The sequence below is a fragment of the Octopus sinensis genome, linkage group LG7, assembly GCF_006345805.1.
Source record: "Octopus sinensis linkage group LG7, ASM634580v1, whole genome shotgun sequence".
NCBI classification, from domain to species: domain Eukaryota; kingdom Metazoa; phylum Mollusca; class Cephalopoda; order Octopoda; family Octopodidae; genus Octopus; species Octopus sinensis.
The window spans coordinates 85,504,464-85,523,024 of NC_043003.1; the positions used below are offsets into that span (position 1 = coordinate 85,504,464).

General features: G+C 37.7%; 1 protein-coding gene across 4 annotated transcripts; it reads left to right on the forward strand.

Moving 5' to 3' along the window:
* The first annotated feature begins 6,585 nt into the window (after positions 1 to 6,585).
* Positions 6,586 to 18,315, forward strand: LOC115214138 (protein FAM32A-like). 4 transcript variants are annotated; one of them, XM_029783200.2, is made up of 4 exons: positions 6,586 to 6,786; positions 10,512 to 10,659; positions 15,552 to 15,605; positions 18,179 to 18,315. In XM_029783200.2, the coding sequence occupies exons 1-4, from the start codon at positions 6,722 to 6,724 to the stop codon at positions 18,245 to 18,247; spliced, it is 336 nt and encodes a 111-aa protein (XP_029639060.1). In that variant the 5' UTR covers positions 6,586 to 6,721; the 3' UTR covers positions 18,248 to 18,315. The 4 variants fall into 4 exon arrangements, 2 of the variants coding, with proteins under 2 accessions (XP_029639060.1, XP_036360770.1); XR_005000101.1 differs by lacking the exon at positions 6,586 to 6,786 and adding an exon at positions 7,365 to 7,394; XM_036504877.1 differs by lacking the exon at positions 6,586 to 6,786 and adding an exon at positions 7,666 to 7,684.
* The last annotated feature ends 246 nt before the right edge of the window (positions 18,316 to 18,561 follow it).

Sequence of the window (18,561 nt, forward strand, 5' to 3'; positions counted from 1 at the left end):
TTAAATTCTTGCCTCGCCACAAGTTATTCTGTGATACTTTAAACTCTTAGCATTAAAACTGGGTAGATCTGTCATTGTAAAAATAAATCATGTCACATTGTTAAAATAAAAATTGCAAAGATATGAGATAATGCAGGATTTATCCAAAGCAACGTGGAATAAATGAGCATTAGATTAAATAAAGTAATCTGAATGTTGAAGGGTTGAATAGTAAAAGTCAGTCTTGTGGTTTGAAAGATTAACATGATTAGCATCCTAGCATTGTCAATCATCATCATCATCGTTTAACGTCCGCTTTCCATGCTAGCATGGGTTGGATGGTTCAACTGGGGTCTGGGAAGCCCGAAGGCTGCACCAGGCCCAGTCATATCTGGCAGTGTTTCTAAAGCTGGATGCCCTTCTTTAAAGCAGTTTTCCACAATTTAGTCCAAAAGCACAAGCTGACAGATAAACTCTTTTAACCTTTTAGAGAGTCATATGATCTTTTTATAGTGGCTTATTCTCCAAATTGTATGCTTCTTTCAGCTGCCTATTAGATGTTAATGAGAAATTGTATACTCTATATAACAGAGAGGATATGTGATGTACTAAATTGGTAGTTGTAGCTTTTATCTTTTACTAGTTTCAGTCATTGGGGCACCACCTTGAAAAGTTTAGTTGAACATATAAGCACCATTCAAGCATGATTGTTACCAGCATCACCTTACTGATACTTGTGTCAGTGGCACATGAAAAAACATTCGAGCGAGGTCGTTGCCAGTGCCACTGGACTGGCTCCTGTGCAAGTGGCATGTAAAAAACACTTTTTGAGTGTGGCCGTTGCCAGTACCGCCTGACTGGCCCTTGTGCCAGTGGCACATAAAAGCACCCACTACACTCTCGGAGTGGTTGGCGTTAGGAAGAGCATCCAGCTGTAGAAACTCTGCCAGATCAAGATTGGAGCCTGGTGCAGCCCTCTGGTTCGTTAGTCCTCATTCAAATCGTCCAACCCATGCTAGCATGGAAAGCGGACGTTAAATGATGATGATAATGATAATGATACACACACACACACATATATAAACAAATGAATAATAATTGATGAGTATACAGGTACTAATTCCTTACAGCTGTTTCTACCATGAGGCAACAAAAACTTCCAAGTTATCTTCATCCCGTCAGTGATATACGGGGATGAATAGAGATTAGACAGTGTTTGGATAATGGATGTGCCCCTAAGGGTACTTCAGAGGGTCCAAATGTCAGGGAACTAACATGTGTAAAAGTCAGTTAAAAAATAGAGTAGGGTAAAATAAAATAAAATAAAACATGATAGATATAGTAAAGAAAGGTAAGGACTTCAATTAAGGAGTTAATATAATCCATTGTAGTCCATCCTGTAGTATGTAGGTGAATAAAGTCATACTCAGGAGGAATTTCCGCAGGCTGCAGTTCACATCATGTTTCCATTATACAGGGGGAAATAGCAAGGGTAGTATGTTATGTGTGTTATGTGTTGGGTTTCATGGGTTGGTCCATGTTATGGGTGGGGGGGTTAGAAGATATAGCATTATAAAAGGAGTTGGCAGAAATAACTTAGATTAAACCCATTAGGAGAAGTTTAATACATGAGTATATTAATGAAAGAAAATTGGGTGAAGCCAAAATACTATGCTAATATTAGTTACTTCTTGACCGAAACCTGATCTGACAACAAACTATGGGCAAGAAATGATACACCTAGTCTATTTGATATCACAATGGGCCAGATTCAGTGGAAGCGACTGACTTAGTGGGAATCTGCCTTTTAGACAACATAAACAAGGAATTCCCAGAATGAAGAGGCAGTCTGTATAGGGATGACACACTCTTTATAGTTAGTAATCACTCGAATAGATGCCTAGAATTATTAAAGAAACAGCTACACAAGTTCTTCAGTAGATTTGGCCTCTCTATTACTATAGAAAACGAAAATTACTCAATTAACTTAGACGTGAACTGTAACTGAACACCAGACTGCATGAACTGTATATGAAACAGAACTCCAACTTAAGGCATATAAATAATTTCAGTAACCATCACCAACAAATAAAAAGAGCCCTTTTAAGAAATATTAGCAAAAGAATCTCAAATCTGTCCTGAAATGAAGAAATTTTTGACAAGCACAAGGATAAGTATAATACAGTACTAAAAAAATGCAGAGTATAACTCTTTTACTCTTTTACTTGTTTCAGTCATGTGACTGTGGCCATGCTGGAGCACCGCCTTTAATCGAGCAACTCGACCCCGGAACTTATTCTTTTGTAAGCCCAGTACTTATTCTATCAGTCTCTTTTTGCCGAACCGCTAAGTAACAGGGACGTAAACACACCAGCAACGGTTGTCAAGCAATGCTAGGGGGACAAACACACACACATACACATACATACATTATATATATATATATATATATATATATATATATATACGACGGGCTTCTTTTCAGTTTCCGTCTACCAAATCCACTCACAAGGCTTTGGTCGGCCAAGGTGCCACGCAGTAGGACTGAACCCGGAACCATGTGGTTGGTTAGCAAGCTACTTACCACACAGCCACTCCTGCAAAATTAAGTACTTTCTCTGTAATAATAATAATAATAATAATAATAATGAGAATAATATGAATACCTAAGATGCAAATAATAATAGAAATAATAATGGAATAAAAAACAAATTTATAAATTCTAGTAGCAAACACAGATGTAAGAATGAAGGAATGAATAACATAAAAATTCCTAAACAGGCACATGTCATCAGCCCCATAAATTGTGATAACAATAGTGACACTAATGATAGGCATAACAACAATATTATTATTAACAATAAAATGAATGGCCCTGATAATAACAATAGACCTATGAGCAATAACCCCAATCATGCAAATAAAGGAAAATGATACTGTCTGGCTAATACTACTATATGCTATGCAAATTAAAAATAACTTAGTAAGAACAATATTTAAATTAATTAACAAATATTTTATAAAAGGAAAAAATAAATACTGGGAAATCATTAATAGTAAAACAGTAAGGTTAGGATATAATCTGATGCATAACCTGGCCACTATCATCTCCTCCATGAATGATAAAAAATTGACACCTTCTACTTAAATAGGATAGATAATAGTAGTAATACACACACTAATAATAACAACAATCATAATAATAGTAATAATAATAATAATAACAACAACAACAACAATAATAATATTAACACCAGTCATAGCAATTGTAATGATACCACACCTAATGACACTCCAATATACATACTAACTGTACTAGTTTAGCCCCCCGCACAATAGTACAGACCTTGTGATTGCAGAATTAGCATTAATTGTGTATTTAGTAATAATTGCAATAGAAAAGAAATAGTTTACCAATGTGTAGTGAACACTCAATCGAGTAATAAGGTATATGTGGGGACCAAGCAGAACCATATGAAACATAGGCTAAATTACCATAAGTAAACCTTCAGAAAAAGGAATAGGAGGAACTCAACAGGATTAAGTAACTATATATGGGACCTCAAGGATAGGAATATTAGCAATGATCTACATTGGAAAATCCTAGCCTCAGCACCTGGGTATAATGTTAAGAATAAGAAATGCATGTTATGTGAAAGTGAAATCTTCTTCATGCTTAAGGCCAATCCTCCTCTTCTTAACTCTTTGTTTGCATTCATAAGGCTAAACACACTTTCTCTAAATACCATTAATATCATTAATATCAATTATTACTAGTGCTAGTACCCCTCTCAATAACAATAACAATAATATTTTCCCTAATATAAACACTAAATATTGATTACTATCTTTTCCTAATGTTATTCATTATGTTTGTTCTTCCTCTCCTAATATTTGTACTTAAAAACACTTTGTGTGTACACATATATGTATATATGTGTGTGTGTGTATGTTTGCGTGTCTGTGTTTGTGGTGTGTTTACGCCCCATAACTTGGCGGTTCGGCAAAAAAGACCGATAGAATAAGTACTAGACTTCCAAAGAATAAGTCCTGGGTGTCGATTATATATATATATATATATATATTTACATATATACTACGGTCTTCTTTCAGTTTCTGTCTACCAAATCCACTCACAAGGCTTTGATCGGCTGGAGGTTATAGTAGAAGACACTTGCCGAAGGTGCGACGCCGTGGGAATGGACCCGGAACCATGTGGTTGGTAAGCAAGCTACTTACCACACAGCCACTCCAGCGCCTACTTATACCCAGAATCGTTTATAATCTCAACCTTATTTCTAATGTCTGAATGTCTTACACCCTAAAATTAACTGAAATACATAGTTACCTCCCTTCAACCATAGTCTACAAGCCTAAAAACCTATTTTAACCCAAATACGTACACTTTAGAACTTGTACTTTCGGACTTTGCTAATAAACTTGTCATTATTACTCAGACCTACCCACAACGTAATAACGCTCGATAAATACTATTCTGGCATATGTTTTAGCGTGGCATCTCACTAATGATAATATAATATCAAGATATTTAACTAAGATGGAACCTATTGACGGCTGTTTATCCTTTGTTTACCCTTCAACTAAATGCTTCTTTATTTCTCCCTTAAAGAAAACTACTCGTTAATTAGATATGTATCTCAGATATATTTAAATAAAACACTATTCACATATCTGTAAGTACTTTCCTTGGATCTCTTCCTTTTGAACGGCAGTTTGTAACTTAATTTCTAGGTAACTAAAAAATTTTAAACCTCGTATACTGGTAGAATGTGTTTATAAAACATCATTTTCTCTTGGCTTTATTGAGAAAATTCTATAGGTTGTAACACACACACACACACACACACACACACACATATATATATATATATATATTTATATATAATAACGAACCATGTAGTTCACACTCTGAAAATGTTATTTCTGTAAAATATTGGGAGTGGGTAAAATTTCCGAGGTTTCCACCTCACCCCACCCCGCTTTTCGGAACTCCAAAAGGGTTTTGCAGCATATAAGGTCACAGGAATTCATTCAACCAAAAAAAAAATTTTTTAAATTTCCAATGATTCTGGAAAATCGTGCAGGTATTACTCAAAAAAATTTACCAAAATAGCAACCAAAGTACCACCCTATCTAAATCACACGCCTATTGTACGTAATATCCTAGATTATCCCTAAAAATACGGTTTGCTGAAGGCTGGAATGGCTTTGGTGATAGGTTTGCTGTATCAGGGTTGATTTGAGGCTAAATAACAACAAAATTATTACTGAGACAGACCAACGACTGGAGCCTGTATGTAGTTGCATAATCTAGAAAAAGTGCTGTCTCGTAGCAAATTTATTGAAAGGTGGGTGAATGTCGGTAAAATGGCCAGTATGAATGAACCAATTTTGAGGTTACGTCTGTAAAATAAGAGAATATAAAAGGAGAAGGGGCTCTCCCCATTTTGGACCAGACTCCCGTGACTTTTATGGGGTTTTCCAGGTTAATATAGGGCGTTACGATTATCAGAAAATCAAAAAAAAAATGTGTGTAATATGTGTAAAACAACTTCCTATGAACGAATATGAAAAATTTCCAGAATTTCTTCTCTTTATTTTTTTTTTTGCGAAATATGATTTTATGATTCATGTGTGAGTGTGTGTTCTTGATACTCGTTTAGAACAAGTAGTTTTACACCAATTACACTATTTTTTCTTAGTTTAAAGGCCGTGGACTGAAGATGTGAAATTTCCGAAGCCTCTCCCCCACCCCTCTTTCGCGAGCGCGCATTTTTTTCATGATAGTCGTTTAGAGCAAGTTGTTTTACACCTATTACGCTGTTTTTGTTTTTGTTTTTGTGCCCGGTTCAGACGCTTTCGGAAATTCCCGATATAAATATTCCGAGGCCTCTCCCCCACCCCTCTTTCGCGAGAGCGCATTTTTTTTGTCATATTCGTTTAGAGCAAGTTGTTTTACACATATTACACTATTTTTTTTTTGTTTTGGTGCCCGGGTCAGCCCCTCAGACGCTTTCGGAACTTCCCGATGTGAATTTTCCGAGGCCTCTCCCCACCCCCCTTTCGCGTGCGCGAATTTTTTTTTTCATATTCGTTCATAGGAAGTTGTTTTACACCTATTACACACATTTTTTTTTTTGATTTTCTGATAATCGTAACGCCCTATATTAACCGTTTTCCATGAGTAACCTTTCAAAGCGCCTCGCTCTATTGGGAGTTTTTTCTAACTGTTGTCGACTTTGCCTTTCATCCTTTCGGGGTCGATAAATTAAGTACCAGTTACGCACTGGGGTCGATGTAATGGACTTTGTCTGTCCTTGTTTGTCCCCTCTATGTTTAGCCCCTTGTGGGTAGTAAAGAAATATATATTTTTCGCTGTTTTCCAATGTTTACACGGACGTTTCTTTTTCGCAAAACTATTTGTACTTTTCGTCCTGTATTTGTCCTTATGTGTTTTTTACTTATATTAGCCCTTGTGGCCAATAAAACCAGAATTTATCATCATCGTCGTCATCATCATCATCACACAATCACGAACACTAACTCTATTAGAACAAATTTACAACATAAGTTGATGACGTCATTGTTAATGCACGAAAACGTAGTATACATAATATTATAGTTTCTTCTTAGGAGCTACGGATCTTTAGAAATCTCTCCTGAATATTCTTTCCCTTCATAGTAAAAAAATCTCTACAAAAACACTAATAAGGAATTTAAAATGTCTGATGTTTACTCATGTGCCAAAGGATCTCTTAAATTGAAAAAGCATGCGAAAGTAAATAAGTAAGTATTTTGTTTGAATACGTTCTTCTGGTGTGGAAAGAAGAAGAATGTGTTTTTTTGTTGTTTGTTTTTTTCGCACTACCGTATCTTTCATGAGACAGAAACAGTTTTCTCTTTCTCAAATGAAAGGGCAGCAACGAAACGAGATTCCCCTGCTCTACAGCGTATGCGAACTTGAATGAACTTGTAAACTTCTGTACATTTTGTGTCGACGCGACTGTACAGTTCTTTAATCAAAAGCATTTCACAACGATCCGTTCCGTTCTATTTTAACATATACTGCTCGCTGAACCCCATTACTTGATATGTTGCTGGATATGTGCACAGAGCAACGAAACTACTCTGCACATACTCGTCCTGTACCCAAACATTGCTGACTTTCGATGTTATGATTGAACACCAGCTGCCACATGTAAAATGGATCTAACTATCCGCGGAGCCCTTTGTAAAGACCGTCCAACCACCTTACTTAGGCAAGGAAGGACAGGCGGTGTTTATCCGATGGTGGTTATGGAGAAAGAGGTTGTGTGGTGGACCAGATTGAAAGGGTTAAAAAGTAAGGTGTGAGTAGAGAGGGAAGTGCTGCTTACTTACAAATTTGTTGAAAGGTGAGAATGGCCGGTCCAAAAAGCAAAAAAAAAATTGTGTAATAGGTGTAAAACAACTTCCTCTAAACGAATAGGAAAAAAAATGCGCGCACGCGAAAGGGGAGTGGGGGAGAGACCTCGGAAAATTCACATCGAGAATTTCCGAAAGCGTCTGAGGGGCTGACCCGGGCACCAAAACAAAACAAAAAATAGTGTAATATGTGTAAAACACATATTACACAAATTTTTTGTTTTTTGTTTTTTTGACCGGGATTAACGCTTTAGTTTAACCGAATGGTCCCAGTGAACTGGTAAGATCTTTGTATGTACCTGTAGAAAACAACAGGGAGAGGGCACTTCCCTTACTGTTCTGGGTGACCATGCTTTTGTGGGATTTCCACGAGTAGTCTTCAAACGTCTTCCATCTTTAGGGAGAATTATTTCTTCTTTGAATTCTTTTTGCTTTCTAATTGTTTACCTTTTCTCACACTCCTCTACATAATCTCACACTATCGCCCTCTATCATTCCCAATGTTTCTGTCAACCTTTTATGGTTAGTAAAGAAATTATTATTATGCCGAGGTCGACTTTGTCTTTCATCCTTTCGGAGTCGATAAAATAAGAGTATCCTTTGGAATACCAAGAGCGTCTATTTTTGTTTAGCGGTAGATCAACCCTGTTGAAATTGGCTTTTGATTAAATTCATATTAAGACAGTAAGGTTGTGACGTGAGGGAGATTTGGTTGCTATTTCTAACAAGTCGAGCTACCCACGTAAGGTTGTGAATTAGCAGATTCTGAATTTGAATATCTTCATTGTTGACATTACTTTTCATCATTCCAGGGGTGATAAAAAAAAAAAAAGAACCAGTAGTTAAGCAATTGAGTAAAATAAGTGACTGTTCCCTACTCCTAACATCTATGGTCTTGTTTCTATTATTAAAATTTTTGTCAGGTTTTAAAATATCTAAACGTGGTACATGGTTTCTAATCATGGATAGCCATTTCACATCTTTTGAGTTTCTAATATCATTAAGGAAGGTATGGACCTTTGATTTCAATTATAATACAGTAAATTATTATAATTGTATTTTTTGTTGTTTTTGCTTACATATTAGCATATATTCTAACACTTCCCTCTATTATAAATGTGTGCCCTCATACCTTCGTAACAAAACCCTGATATATGAAATTACATAGTTTGAGAAAAGAGGGTTGTTGAGATTGTTGTGACTGATACTCAACTTGAATGTCAAATGAAAAAGGAGAGAAAACACAGTGTACTCGGCAACAAGCTTCCAATGACCAGGTGCTCCTACCAAACGAGCTGGTTTGTTATGTTTTGAATGTCTCCTCTGAATTCAAATCCAGCTTGTATAGCTGGCCAACTCTTTCTTAAATTACCACCAAAACTACTTCCTGGAAAAGACAAAAACATATTGGACTTGAGTTGGAGAGGAGCTAAACAACAGCAACACTGTTTCTTTCAATCTCTTCAGGGGTGAGAAAATAGTTTTTTTAACCGTCACACATTTAGATGGAGGGAATAGTCAATTAAATTGAACCCATAACTTGGCCGTGCTTCATCATCTTCGGAAAGACAATTGTAGTTGTTGTTGTTACCATTAAGGTGGAGGTAGTTTTCAGTTGTGTTTCTTTGTTTGTCCGTGGACAAGATATCTCAAGAACCACTGGATGGATTCGGATGACTGGCACGAAATGATTAGATTTGGGGATCGATCCGGTACCAGACATGGATCCTGGATTATTTGTTATGATTACGCCCTTACGTTGACTTTCAAGTGATTCTCAATTATCTCCCTTTAGGCTGTTTCCAAAGTTTTATTTTTGTTTTTTCATTATTAATTTCTACTATCTTAGTAGAAACTGATGGATAAAGAAATCAAAATACATAAACAAATGGCAGCAAAACCGTTCAGAAATTAAATAGCAATAACATATTTTTATATTATATATTTTATATATTATATTAACATTTTACAGTATACTTACATATATACATACATCGATCTAAAACAACGGATACTAAAGGAAGGCCAGAATTTAAGAGAAGACCAAGAAGTCTCACGCTATTCATTTATAAATCCCTGAGTAGAACTTATTATTATTACCTCTGCCTTTGAAACTTTGGCTCGTATTAGATAAGGATAAACTATTTATTACTGTTACTAAATTTTCTACAGTCACCTTCACATTCCTTAACCACTATTGGGATCGATCAGGTACTGGACAAAGATTCTGGATTATTTTTCTGTTTGCTTTTACTTAATTTTTGAGAACAGTTGGGTTCATTTTTAGTATTCTCGTTTGTGAGAGCAGTTGAGTTTATTTCAGATATTCTCATTTTAAAAACCATCTCTGGCTAATCGTTGAAAGGATGTTGGTGTTGCCTTGGCAGAGGTTTGCGCTCTCTGAGTGTTCATCATTATTATTATCATTAAGGCGACAAGCTGGCAGAATTGTTAGCACGCTGAATGAGATGCTATACGGTATTTCGCCCATCGCTACGTTCTGTGTTCAAATTCTATCAAGGCCGACTTTGCCTTTCATTATTTCGGGGTCGATAAATTAAATACTAGTTGCATACTAGGGTCGATCTAATAGACTGGCCCTTCTTCCCCAAAATTTCGGGCCTTGTGCTCATAGTAGAAAGGATTATTATTATTATTAAGACGGCGATCTGGCAGAATCGTTAGCGTGCTGGACGAAATGCTTAGCAGTATTTCGCCTCTGGCTATGTTCTGAGTTCAAATTCTGCCAAGGTTGACTTTGCCTTTCATCCTTTCGGAATCGATTAAATAAGTATAAGTTACACACTGGGGTCAATTCAATCTACTTTTCTCCTCCCCCAAAAATTGTGGCAAAATTTGGAACCATTATTATTATTTAAAGGCAGTGAGCTGGTAGAATTGTTAGCATGCCAGGCAAAATGCTTAGCGGTATTTGATTTGCCACTACGCTCTGAGTTCAAATTTCGCTGGGATCGACTTTACTTGTCATCCTTTCAGGGTTTATTAAGTAAGTACCAGTTACACACTGGGGTTGATGTAATCAAATTTGAGGCCTTGTGCATCCAGTAGATAGGATTATTATTATTATTACTATTTGTTTTTAATAGGAAAAGTTCTGGATCCAAATCAAAAAAATTGAAGAAATCACTGGAAAAAGTTTCCAGTGACTCAGAAGTTCTGGATCCTTCTCTTCGAAAAGTTGTTGAAAAACAGACAAATGCTGAATTAGCTTTTGAAAAAGCTCGTGACAAAAGGGTAAGTATATGATTTCTAAATATACTATTTACACCTTACCTTCTCTCTCTTTCATACACACATAATGTTTACTTTTATGTCAGTTCGAGTCTGTAGGAGAATTCATCATCATCATCATTGTTTAACATTCGCCTTCTATGCTAGCATGAGTGGGACGGTTTAACAGGAGCCCATCAGGCAGAAGCTTGCACCAGACTTCTGTGACCGTTTTGGCAGGATTTTTATAGCTGGATGCCCTTCCTAACATCAACCACCCAGCAGAGTGGACTTAGTACTTTTTACATGGCACAAGCACAGGCAAGGTCAGTTTTGGCATGGTTTTTACAGATGGATGCCCTTCCAAATGGAATGAAGACAGAAATAGGTGTGCTGCGACAAAGGAGATACATGGTTACCCGACTTGAGGGAAGTGCAAGAGAAGGAGAGAGCATGTGAGAGACAGCAGGATAAAGATAGTAGCAAAGTATTGAGCATACTCACAAAGGTATGAGATCAGAATATAAATAAGATGGTCAAGTAAAGGCAGAGGGAGATATAGATAATAGCAAGTGCCAGGGCATACCCTTGAGGTTCAAAGGTCATAATATAAGTTGCAGGATATTGCCAAAGAAGCATGATTAGAAGACTGGAGAGGGGAAGTGAGTGGTGAAAACCTACATATATATGTATGTATATATATATATATATAGTGTGTGTGGGGCCACCAGATAGCAATGATACAGAGAAATGGCCATGAGAACAGAACTGGGGAGTGAGAGGCTGGCATAGTGCACGAAGGAGGAAATGTGAGGAAGAGATATAGATTGATTTGTTGGGGTAGGGTGTGTGCAAAGTTTTCTTGTTACATGTGGGTGGAACACACCGGTCAGGGACTAGTAGATAGCAATGATACAGTGAGACAGGGCCAAGAGAGCAAGGATCGGGGAGTGGGAGGTAAGCATAGTGCATGAATTGAGAATGTGATGGAGAGAGGAGATGTAGTTTGGTTTGTTGTGGTAGGGTGTGTGAGAAATTTTCTTGTTATGCGTGGGTGGGGTACACAGCACTTCTAGAACTCAGTTTCATTGACATGGGCAGGTCTTCTCAAGAATTAGAACGGAAATTCCAGGCATTGAAGCTAAAGCTAGAATCAAGAGGTCTTAGGTAAACTTAGCAAGAAAAAAGGTTTTAGTAACTGGGAAAGTAGAAAGGGCCCTGGTATGCTTCAGAGAAATGGCCTTGCTCAATACACAGAAGGGAGTGGGTATAAATTCCATACAATGGATACAAGATATAGGTATAAACTATATCGTATGAGTATAAACTCATTGGTTATGCACATTGTGTGGTATAAAGTCCATACAATGGTCACAAGGTATAGCAGGATCATAGGCAAACTAGCAGAGAATATATCATCATATGTAATAATGCACTGAAGCAATACATTCCATGCACCAGTCTATATACACTGGAAACAGACTCCCTTGAAAGCCTGGGTGGCTCACGAGTAGTAGTTGATAGCTTTTGTTACCTAGGAGATGTAATCATTAAGGGAGGTGGTTGATCCAAAACTACAGCTGCCAGAGTAAGAAGAGATTGGAAAAAGTTCAGCGAGCTACTATTGTTGTTGGCAACAAAGGTCTTTTTCCGCAGAGCAAAAGGCAGATTGTATGATGCTTATGTTAGAACTGCAATACTGCACAGTAGTGAGACATGAGCCTTAAATGTAGAGGATATGAGAAAACTGGAAAGAAATTATGCTAGTGTGCTCCTATGGATATGCAATGTAAGAGTACACAATATAGTATAAATGTGCTGAGAGAAAAACTGGACATACGAGGAATCAGATGTAGTGTACAACAAAAAAAAAAATGGAATGGTATGAACATGTGATGTGTATGGATGAGGACAGTTGTATAAAGACATGCCGATCTTTAAATATGGCTGGAGTTTGTGGATGAAGGAGACCTAGAAAGGCATGAGACAAAGTGGTGAAGGCTGACTTCGTGACACTGAGCCTCACAAAGAAAATGATAAATGATGGAAGTGGTATGAAATTCTTGAGAAAACCTGTCCATTGCAACAAGACTGACTTCTGAAAGCACTGTGTGTATATATTATATATGTGTGTGCACAAATGGATACCTCACTTAATCAACCTCTTTCACATCTCTCCCACTGCAGCTCTTCTGCCCCACACCCCCACCCGACTACATTACTTTCTTGTTAGCCATTCTTCATCCACTGATATTGTTCTCTACACCCACCTGCTATAGTGGTCATCCCATCCCTCTCCCTTCTCCCACTAAATTATATCTCCTTATGCATTATGTTGTCTTTCTTTCTCTCCCTCTGTTGTCTTCCTCCTATGAACTGTATCATCATTAATTACCATCCTGTTGCTAGCATCCCTATACTTTTCCTACTACTAACCATCTCCCACTCCCATGACCATCACTCCCTCCATCCACCCTTCGATGCTACCTAATCTTTACAGATATTGCCTACCTCCCTTCTCTCTTGCCTCCCCCCATACACTTGCAAACCTCCGCGCACGCACACACACTCACTACAGCAAGAAAGAAATGTGGTTTTGGGTGGGTAGATGGAAGAGATGTGAAGGCAATTGATTGAAATGCCCATTATATATACAGGATGCGATGGGTAAATTGTTGCCATTTTATATTTTTAATTTCAAACATGTACATTGTTTATTTTTGATTTTGTTGACTACACAGTATAGTAGGGTCTGTTGGGCACCATCGGTAAGAAAAACAGCACTATGATGTAATTCACTCTGCCAGATATTTGGAAATGACATGCTGTACTGCTTGGCATTTGTGCCAGAAGCTCCAGTACAAACATTTCAATCTGAGGACATATACCGAGAGTGATAAAAATCAAAACATCCAACTAACATCATGGGGTTTGAAGTGATCGCTAGTGTTGGTGATGTTATGCCTCCATTCATCTTCTCATGCTACCTGAGACTCAACACTGAGGCCTACATCAAGTGCCTGGAGGAGTAGTGCTGTCCTGGATCAAGAGGGTGGCTGCTGGAAGACCCTATGTCTAGCAACAGGACTCTACACCATGCCACACAAGCAGGAGAACCCAGTCATGGCTGTCAGACAATTTCTGCAACCACATCAGTCCTAACATCTGACCACCTAACTCCCCAGACTGTAACCCCCTTGATTATTATGTGTGGGATGCAGATAAGCAAGAGACTAACAAAACTCCTTGTAACATCAAAGATAACTGAAGGCAAAGATTATGGCAGCATTCACCAATTTAAAAAAGGAGACTATCCAGATGAGATGCAGGAGATTCCAAGGACGTCTGGAAGCTGAGGTTGAAGCTAATTGTGATTTTATTGAATAAATTTACTCTTTAATATTTCAAGATATTTTTATGTAATTTTGGTAAATATATCTATTACAATGAGATGTAATTTTCATTTTTGCATAATTTAGACAATTTATTCATCACACCTTGTATATATATAAATATCATCCAACCCATGCTAGCATGGAAAACGGACGCTAAACGATGATAATGATGATGATGATGATCATCATCATCATCATTTAACGTCCGTTTTCCATGCTAGCATGGGTTGGATGGTTCGACTGGTGTCTGGGAAGACAGGAGGCTGCACCAGGCTCCAGTCTGATCTGGCAGTGTTTCTACAACTGGATACCCTTCCTAATGCCAACCACTCCATGAGTGTAGTGGGTGCTTTTTACGTACCACTGGCACTGGGATCACAACTGCAATTTCCATTTGATTTTCATTTTGATTTTGATATACTTGACTCAATAGGTCTCCTCGAGCACAGCATGTTGCCATATGATCCAAGGTACTTTTGAATGGGCTGCAGCTGGTTATGCGAAACTGGTGTAGGATACAGCCATGAACTCACTTCATTTGCCAGGCCTTCATAGTCAAAGCATATCTCTAGAGGTCATGGTCTTTTGTCATTGCCTCTGTAAGGCCCAACGTTCAAAGGTCATGCTTCATTACCTCATCCCATGTCTTCCTGGGTCTATCTCTACCCCAAATTCCTTCAACTGTTTGGAAGTGGCACTTCTTCACACAGCTCTCTTCATCCATCCATAGTACATGACCACACCAGCGCAAACGTCTCTCTTGCAAACCACATCCGATGCTTCTTATGTTCAACATTTCTCTCTGGGCACTTACACTCTGTTGTGTGTGCACACTGACATTACACATCCAGCAGATCATGCTAGCTTCATTTCTTTCGAGCCTAATGATGTCCTCAGCAGTCACAGCCAATGTTTCACTGCCGTGAAGCATGGCAATTCACACACATACATCATACAATCTATTATTTGATCCAGTTAGCTTCAGTATACTTCGGCCATGATTGATGAGCCAGGTTTAATGAAATCATAATGGATTACACCTGCGTCAGACCACCAAACACACACCATCAGCTTCTTTTGATGAATTTTGCTTTTTGGACTGTGTCTTGGTGGCTCATCATTGTGCTGAATATTTACGGTTGTTCTATTGGATCCATTTCTCATCACGTTACAATTTGATTCAAAAATGACTCATTTCCAAAAAAAGAACTCATATTTCAAAACTGTACGAATTTCCAACTTATCCATCTCTAAACAAGAATAGCAAAAGATGATTTATAAATTCTTTATAAAGTGCAAAATGAGTTAGAATAAAGAAATAGATGTGTCAGCTTTCTAACAAAAAAATAAAGATTGTCAAAATATAATCATGGTGCAAAATGAGCAGCTGACAAATTTCATACTTGACGACCTAATATGTGTACACACACACACATACATTCAAACTTTATGTTAACCATGTTTCTGCTCTTTTCATTATCTGCTGTTTGTATTTATTTTGTTTTGTTTTTACTTTTATAGTTAGTTGAACAGATTATGGAACGTGCCTCCAAGTCACACAAGGAACGAATTATGGTAACATTCTCCTTTAATTTAGTTCTAGTTCATTATAATTATCATTGTCACCATCTATCATTGTGTTCATCATCTATCACTTGTCATTGTTGTCATCATCACTAGCATGATCTTTCATTATCACTAATGTCCATATGGACATCAAGAAACCAATGAGAAGGTCTCTCTGATGCTGTTCAACTTGCTAGAAATAGCAGCAAAATCCCCCTCATCCTTTTCCTTCAAATCAGAACAGTAAAGACATTGAATAATGTCTTAGTCTTAGTTCCTCTGGCTCCTCATGGAGTGTTGAGTGATGAGAAATCTCTGCCCAGCTCAGTTGCAAGCCCTGTCATGAGCCTGCTCCCTGGCCAGGTTCATGTCTATGAAGACTTCCTTCACTGTCCTCAGTCAGGCTTTAGGTCTGCCTTCTATGCCTCCACTATAGCTTCTACTCATGAGAGGTTCCCATTGGACTCTATGTGTTTCATGTGGCCAAGCATCTTCATTGTGAAGATATCTGTAGGTTATTCGACCCAGCCCTTTCCATGACTTTTTCCATTTGTGATATAATTACACCAAGAAAGTCTTAGTATGGTTTTAAGTCAATATCTATGGCAGTTTCGGGTGTCATCATCATCATCATCGTTTAACGTCCGTTTTCCATGCTAGCATGGGTTGGATGGTTCAACTGGGGTCTGGGAAGCCAGAAGGCTGCGCCAGGCCCAGTCTGATCTGGCAATGTTTCTACAACTGGATGCCCTTCCTAATGCCAACCACTCCGTGAGTGTAGTGGGTGCTTTTTACGTGCCACCTGCACAGGGTGTATTGTCTGAAAATTAAGTCATTTCTACCATCACCAGATGTTGTCAGTTTAGTTACTGATGGTCCATCTGTGCAACAGGTTGTACTGGGTTACATGTTACTAGTGCCACTGAAGAGCAACCTAACAGAATACATACACACATTATATTAGTGAATGTAGTCTTTGTGCGAGTCAAATATGTCCCAAACATATATGACTTGTACAAGGATTGTATACACTACTGCATGCACATTTCAAGATGCCTTCTTGTAGAAGCAATGAATGCATTTCAAGCTTCTTGCCTATTATCAGACTGTGTACGTTTTGCCTTAAGTGGGAATTTTCAATGGCAATAATTTTAAACATTCTTATTTGCAAAAATGTTGTTTAATGCTTCTTAACATTCTTTTGTCTTATTATTTACCCCTAATTAAATATGATGGCTCAAACAAATGTGAACAAATTGTAGCATTGAAAATGGCTGGTATAAAGAATTGTGAGGTGATAAAACAGTTGCATTAAGGGTTATGGTGAAAGCAAGGGTTGGCCATTTTGAATTGTAAATATGTGTAAAATACTGTCAATAAATATAACAACCAACTTACTCTTTTACTTGTTTCAGTCATTTGACTGCGGCCATGCTGGAGCACCGCCTTTAGTCGAGCAAATCAACCCCAGGACTTATTCTTTGTAAGCCCAGCACTTATTCTATCGGTCTCTTTTGCCAAACTGCTAAGTGATGGGGACGTAAACACACCAGCATCGGTTGTCAAGCAATGCTAGGGGGACAAACACATACACACATATACATATATACGACAGGCTTCTTTCAGTTTCCGTCTACCAAATCCACTCACAAGGCATTGGTCAGCCCGGGGCTATAGCAGAAGACACTTGCCCAAGATGCCACGCAGTGGGACTGAACCCGGAACCATGTGGTTGGTTAGCACACAGCCACTCCTGTAAATTTTCATTAACCTAAATGTAAAACTTTTTATTTTATGATGAAATAAATAATGGGTAATATATGCTACACTCAGAGTGTTTGTGTGTGTGTACATACCTTCAAGCATACATACATATACACACATACATCACTTTTCCATGCTTTGCTTAGTCAAACAGAATTTCTGGAGGTAGATTTTCTCCAGCCAAATAACCCTCTTACTTAACCTCCATTATTTACTTGCAATATATTTTCCCCATAGCTGGCATGTTTTCATGGAAGACTTGAACAAACAATCTTGTCTACACACACACACACATATTTATATGTGTATGTGACACTTCTTTCAGTTTCTATCAACCAAATCCACTCACAAGGCTTTGGTTAGTCCAGTTCTATGGTAGAAAACACTTAAACAAGATGCTACACTATGAGACTGACCTATGAACACATGATTATGAAGCAAGCTTCTTAACCACACACACACATAAATGGTGTGCTTCTTTTAGTTTTCACCTCCCAAATCCATTCACCAGTCTTCATTATAGTAGGAGACACTTGCTCAAGTTGCCACACTTAGTACTGGGCTCAAAACCACATATTTGGGGAGTGAACATCTTAATCACAGTGCCATAACTACACCTTTTAGTGTAATTCAATATAAGTTAAATATCTATAAACTTTTAAAATATAAGACATATTATTTCTTTTAACATTGATGTCTCCCCATAGATTCATTCTTATGTGCTTGCAGCTTGCCCCTTGTATTAGTAAGGTTCCTCACTATGGCTTTATATGTAAAATTTGAAGCATTTCTTGATTTTATTTCATTCTGTTTTGCAGGATTTCAACCGGCACTTGGACACTCTCACTGAACACTTTGACATTCCCAAAGTCAGCTGGACAAAATGAAAGATTCACAAGGCTTCGTCTCATTTTCTTTGTACAGAACATCTGATAATAAATTTTTTAAAACTATTTCAATGTTTTTCACTGGGATATTCATTCAAACTGATGAAGTTTTGCATGGTAAGGATGGAATCAACATCTGTGGTTGTACCATAGAAACTACTCTACCACATAGCCATTTGATCAAATCTGTTGCTAATATGATAGTGTTGCCAACATGTAGAATTGATCCTCTTGATTCTGATACTTCTATTGAAAAATAGAATGACTGTAAACAGCCTTTTGATGTTTATAGTCAGAAAAGGGAGTGAACATCA

Bases quoted from the DNA above. Each gene is read 5' to 3' on its own strand.
- LOC115214138 (XM_029783200.2), top strand. From the start codon at position 6,722: ATGTCTGATGTTTACTCATGTGCCAAAGGATCTCTTAAATTGAAAAAG. The intron at 6,787-10,511 runs GTAAGTATTTTG...TGTTTTTAATAG, and splicing joins AAGCATGCGAAAGTAAATAA to GAAAAGTTCTGGATCCAAAT. The intron at 15,606-18,178 runs GTAACATTCTCC...TCTGTTTTGCAG, and splicing joins CACACAAGGAACGAATTATG to GATTTCAACCGGCACTTGGA.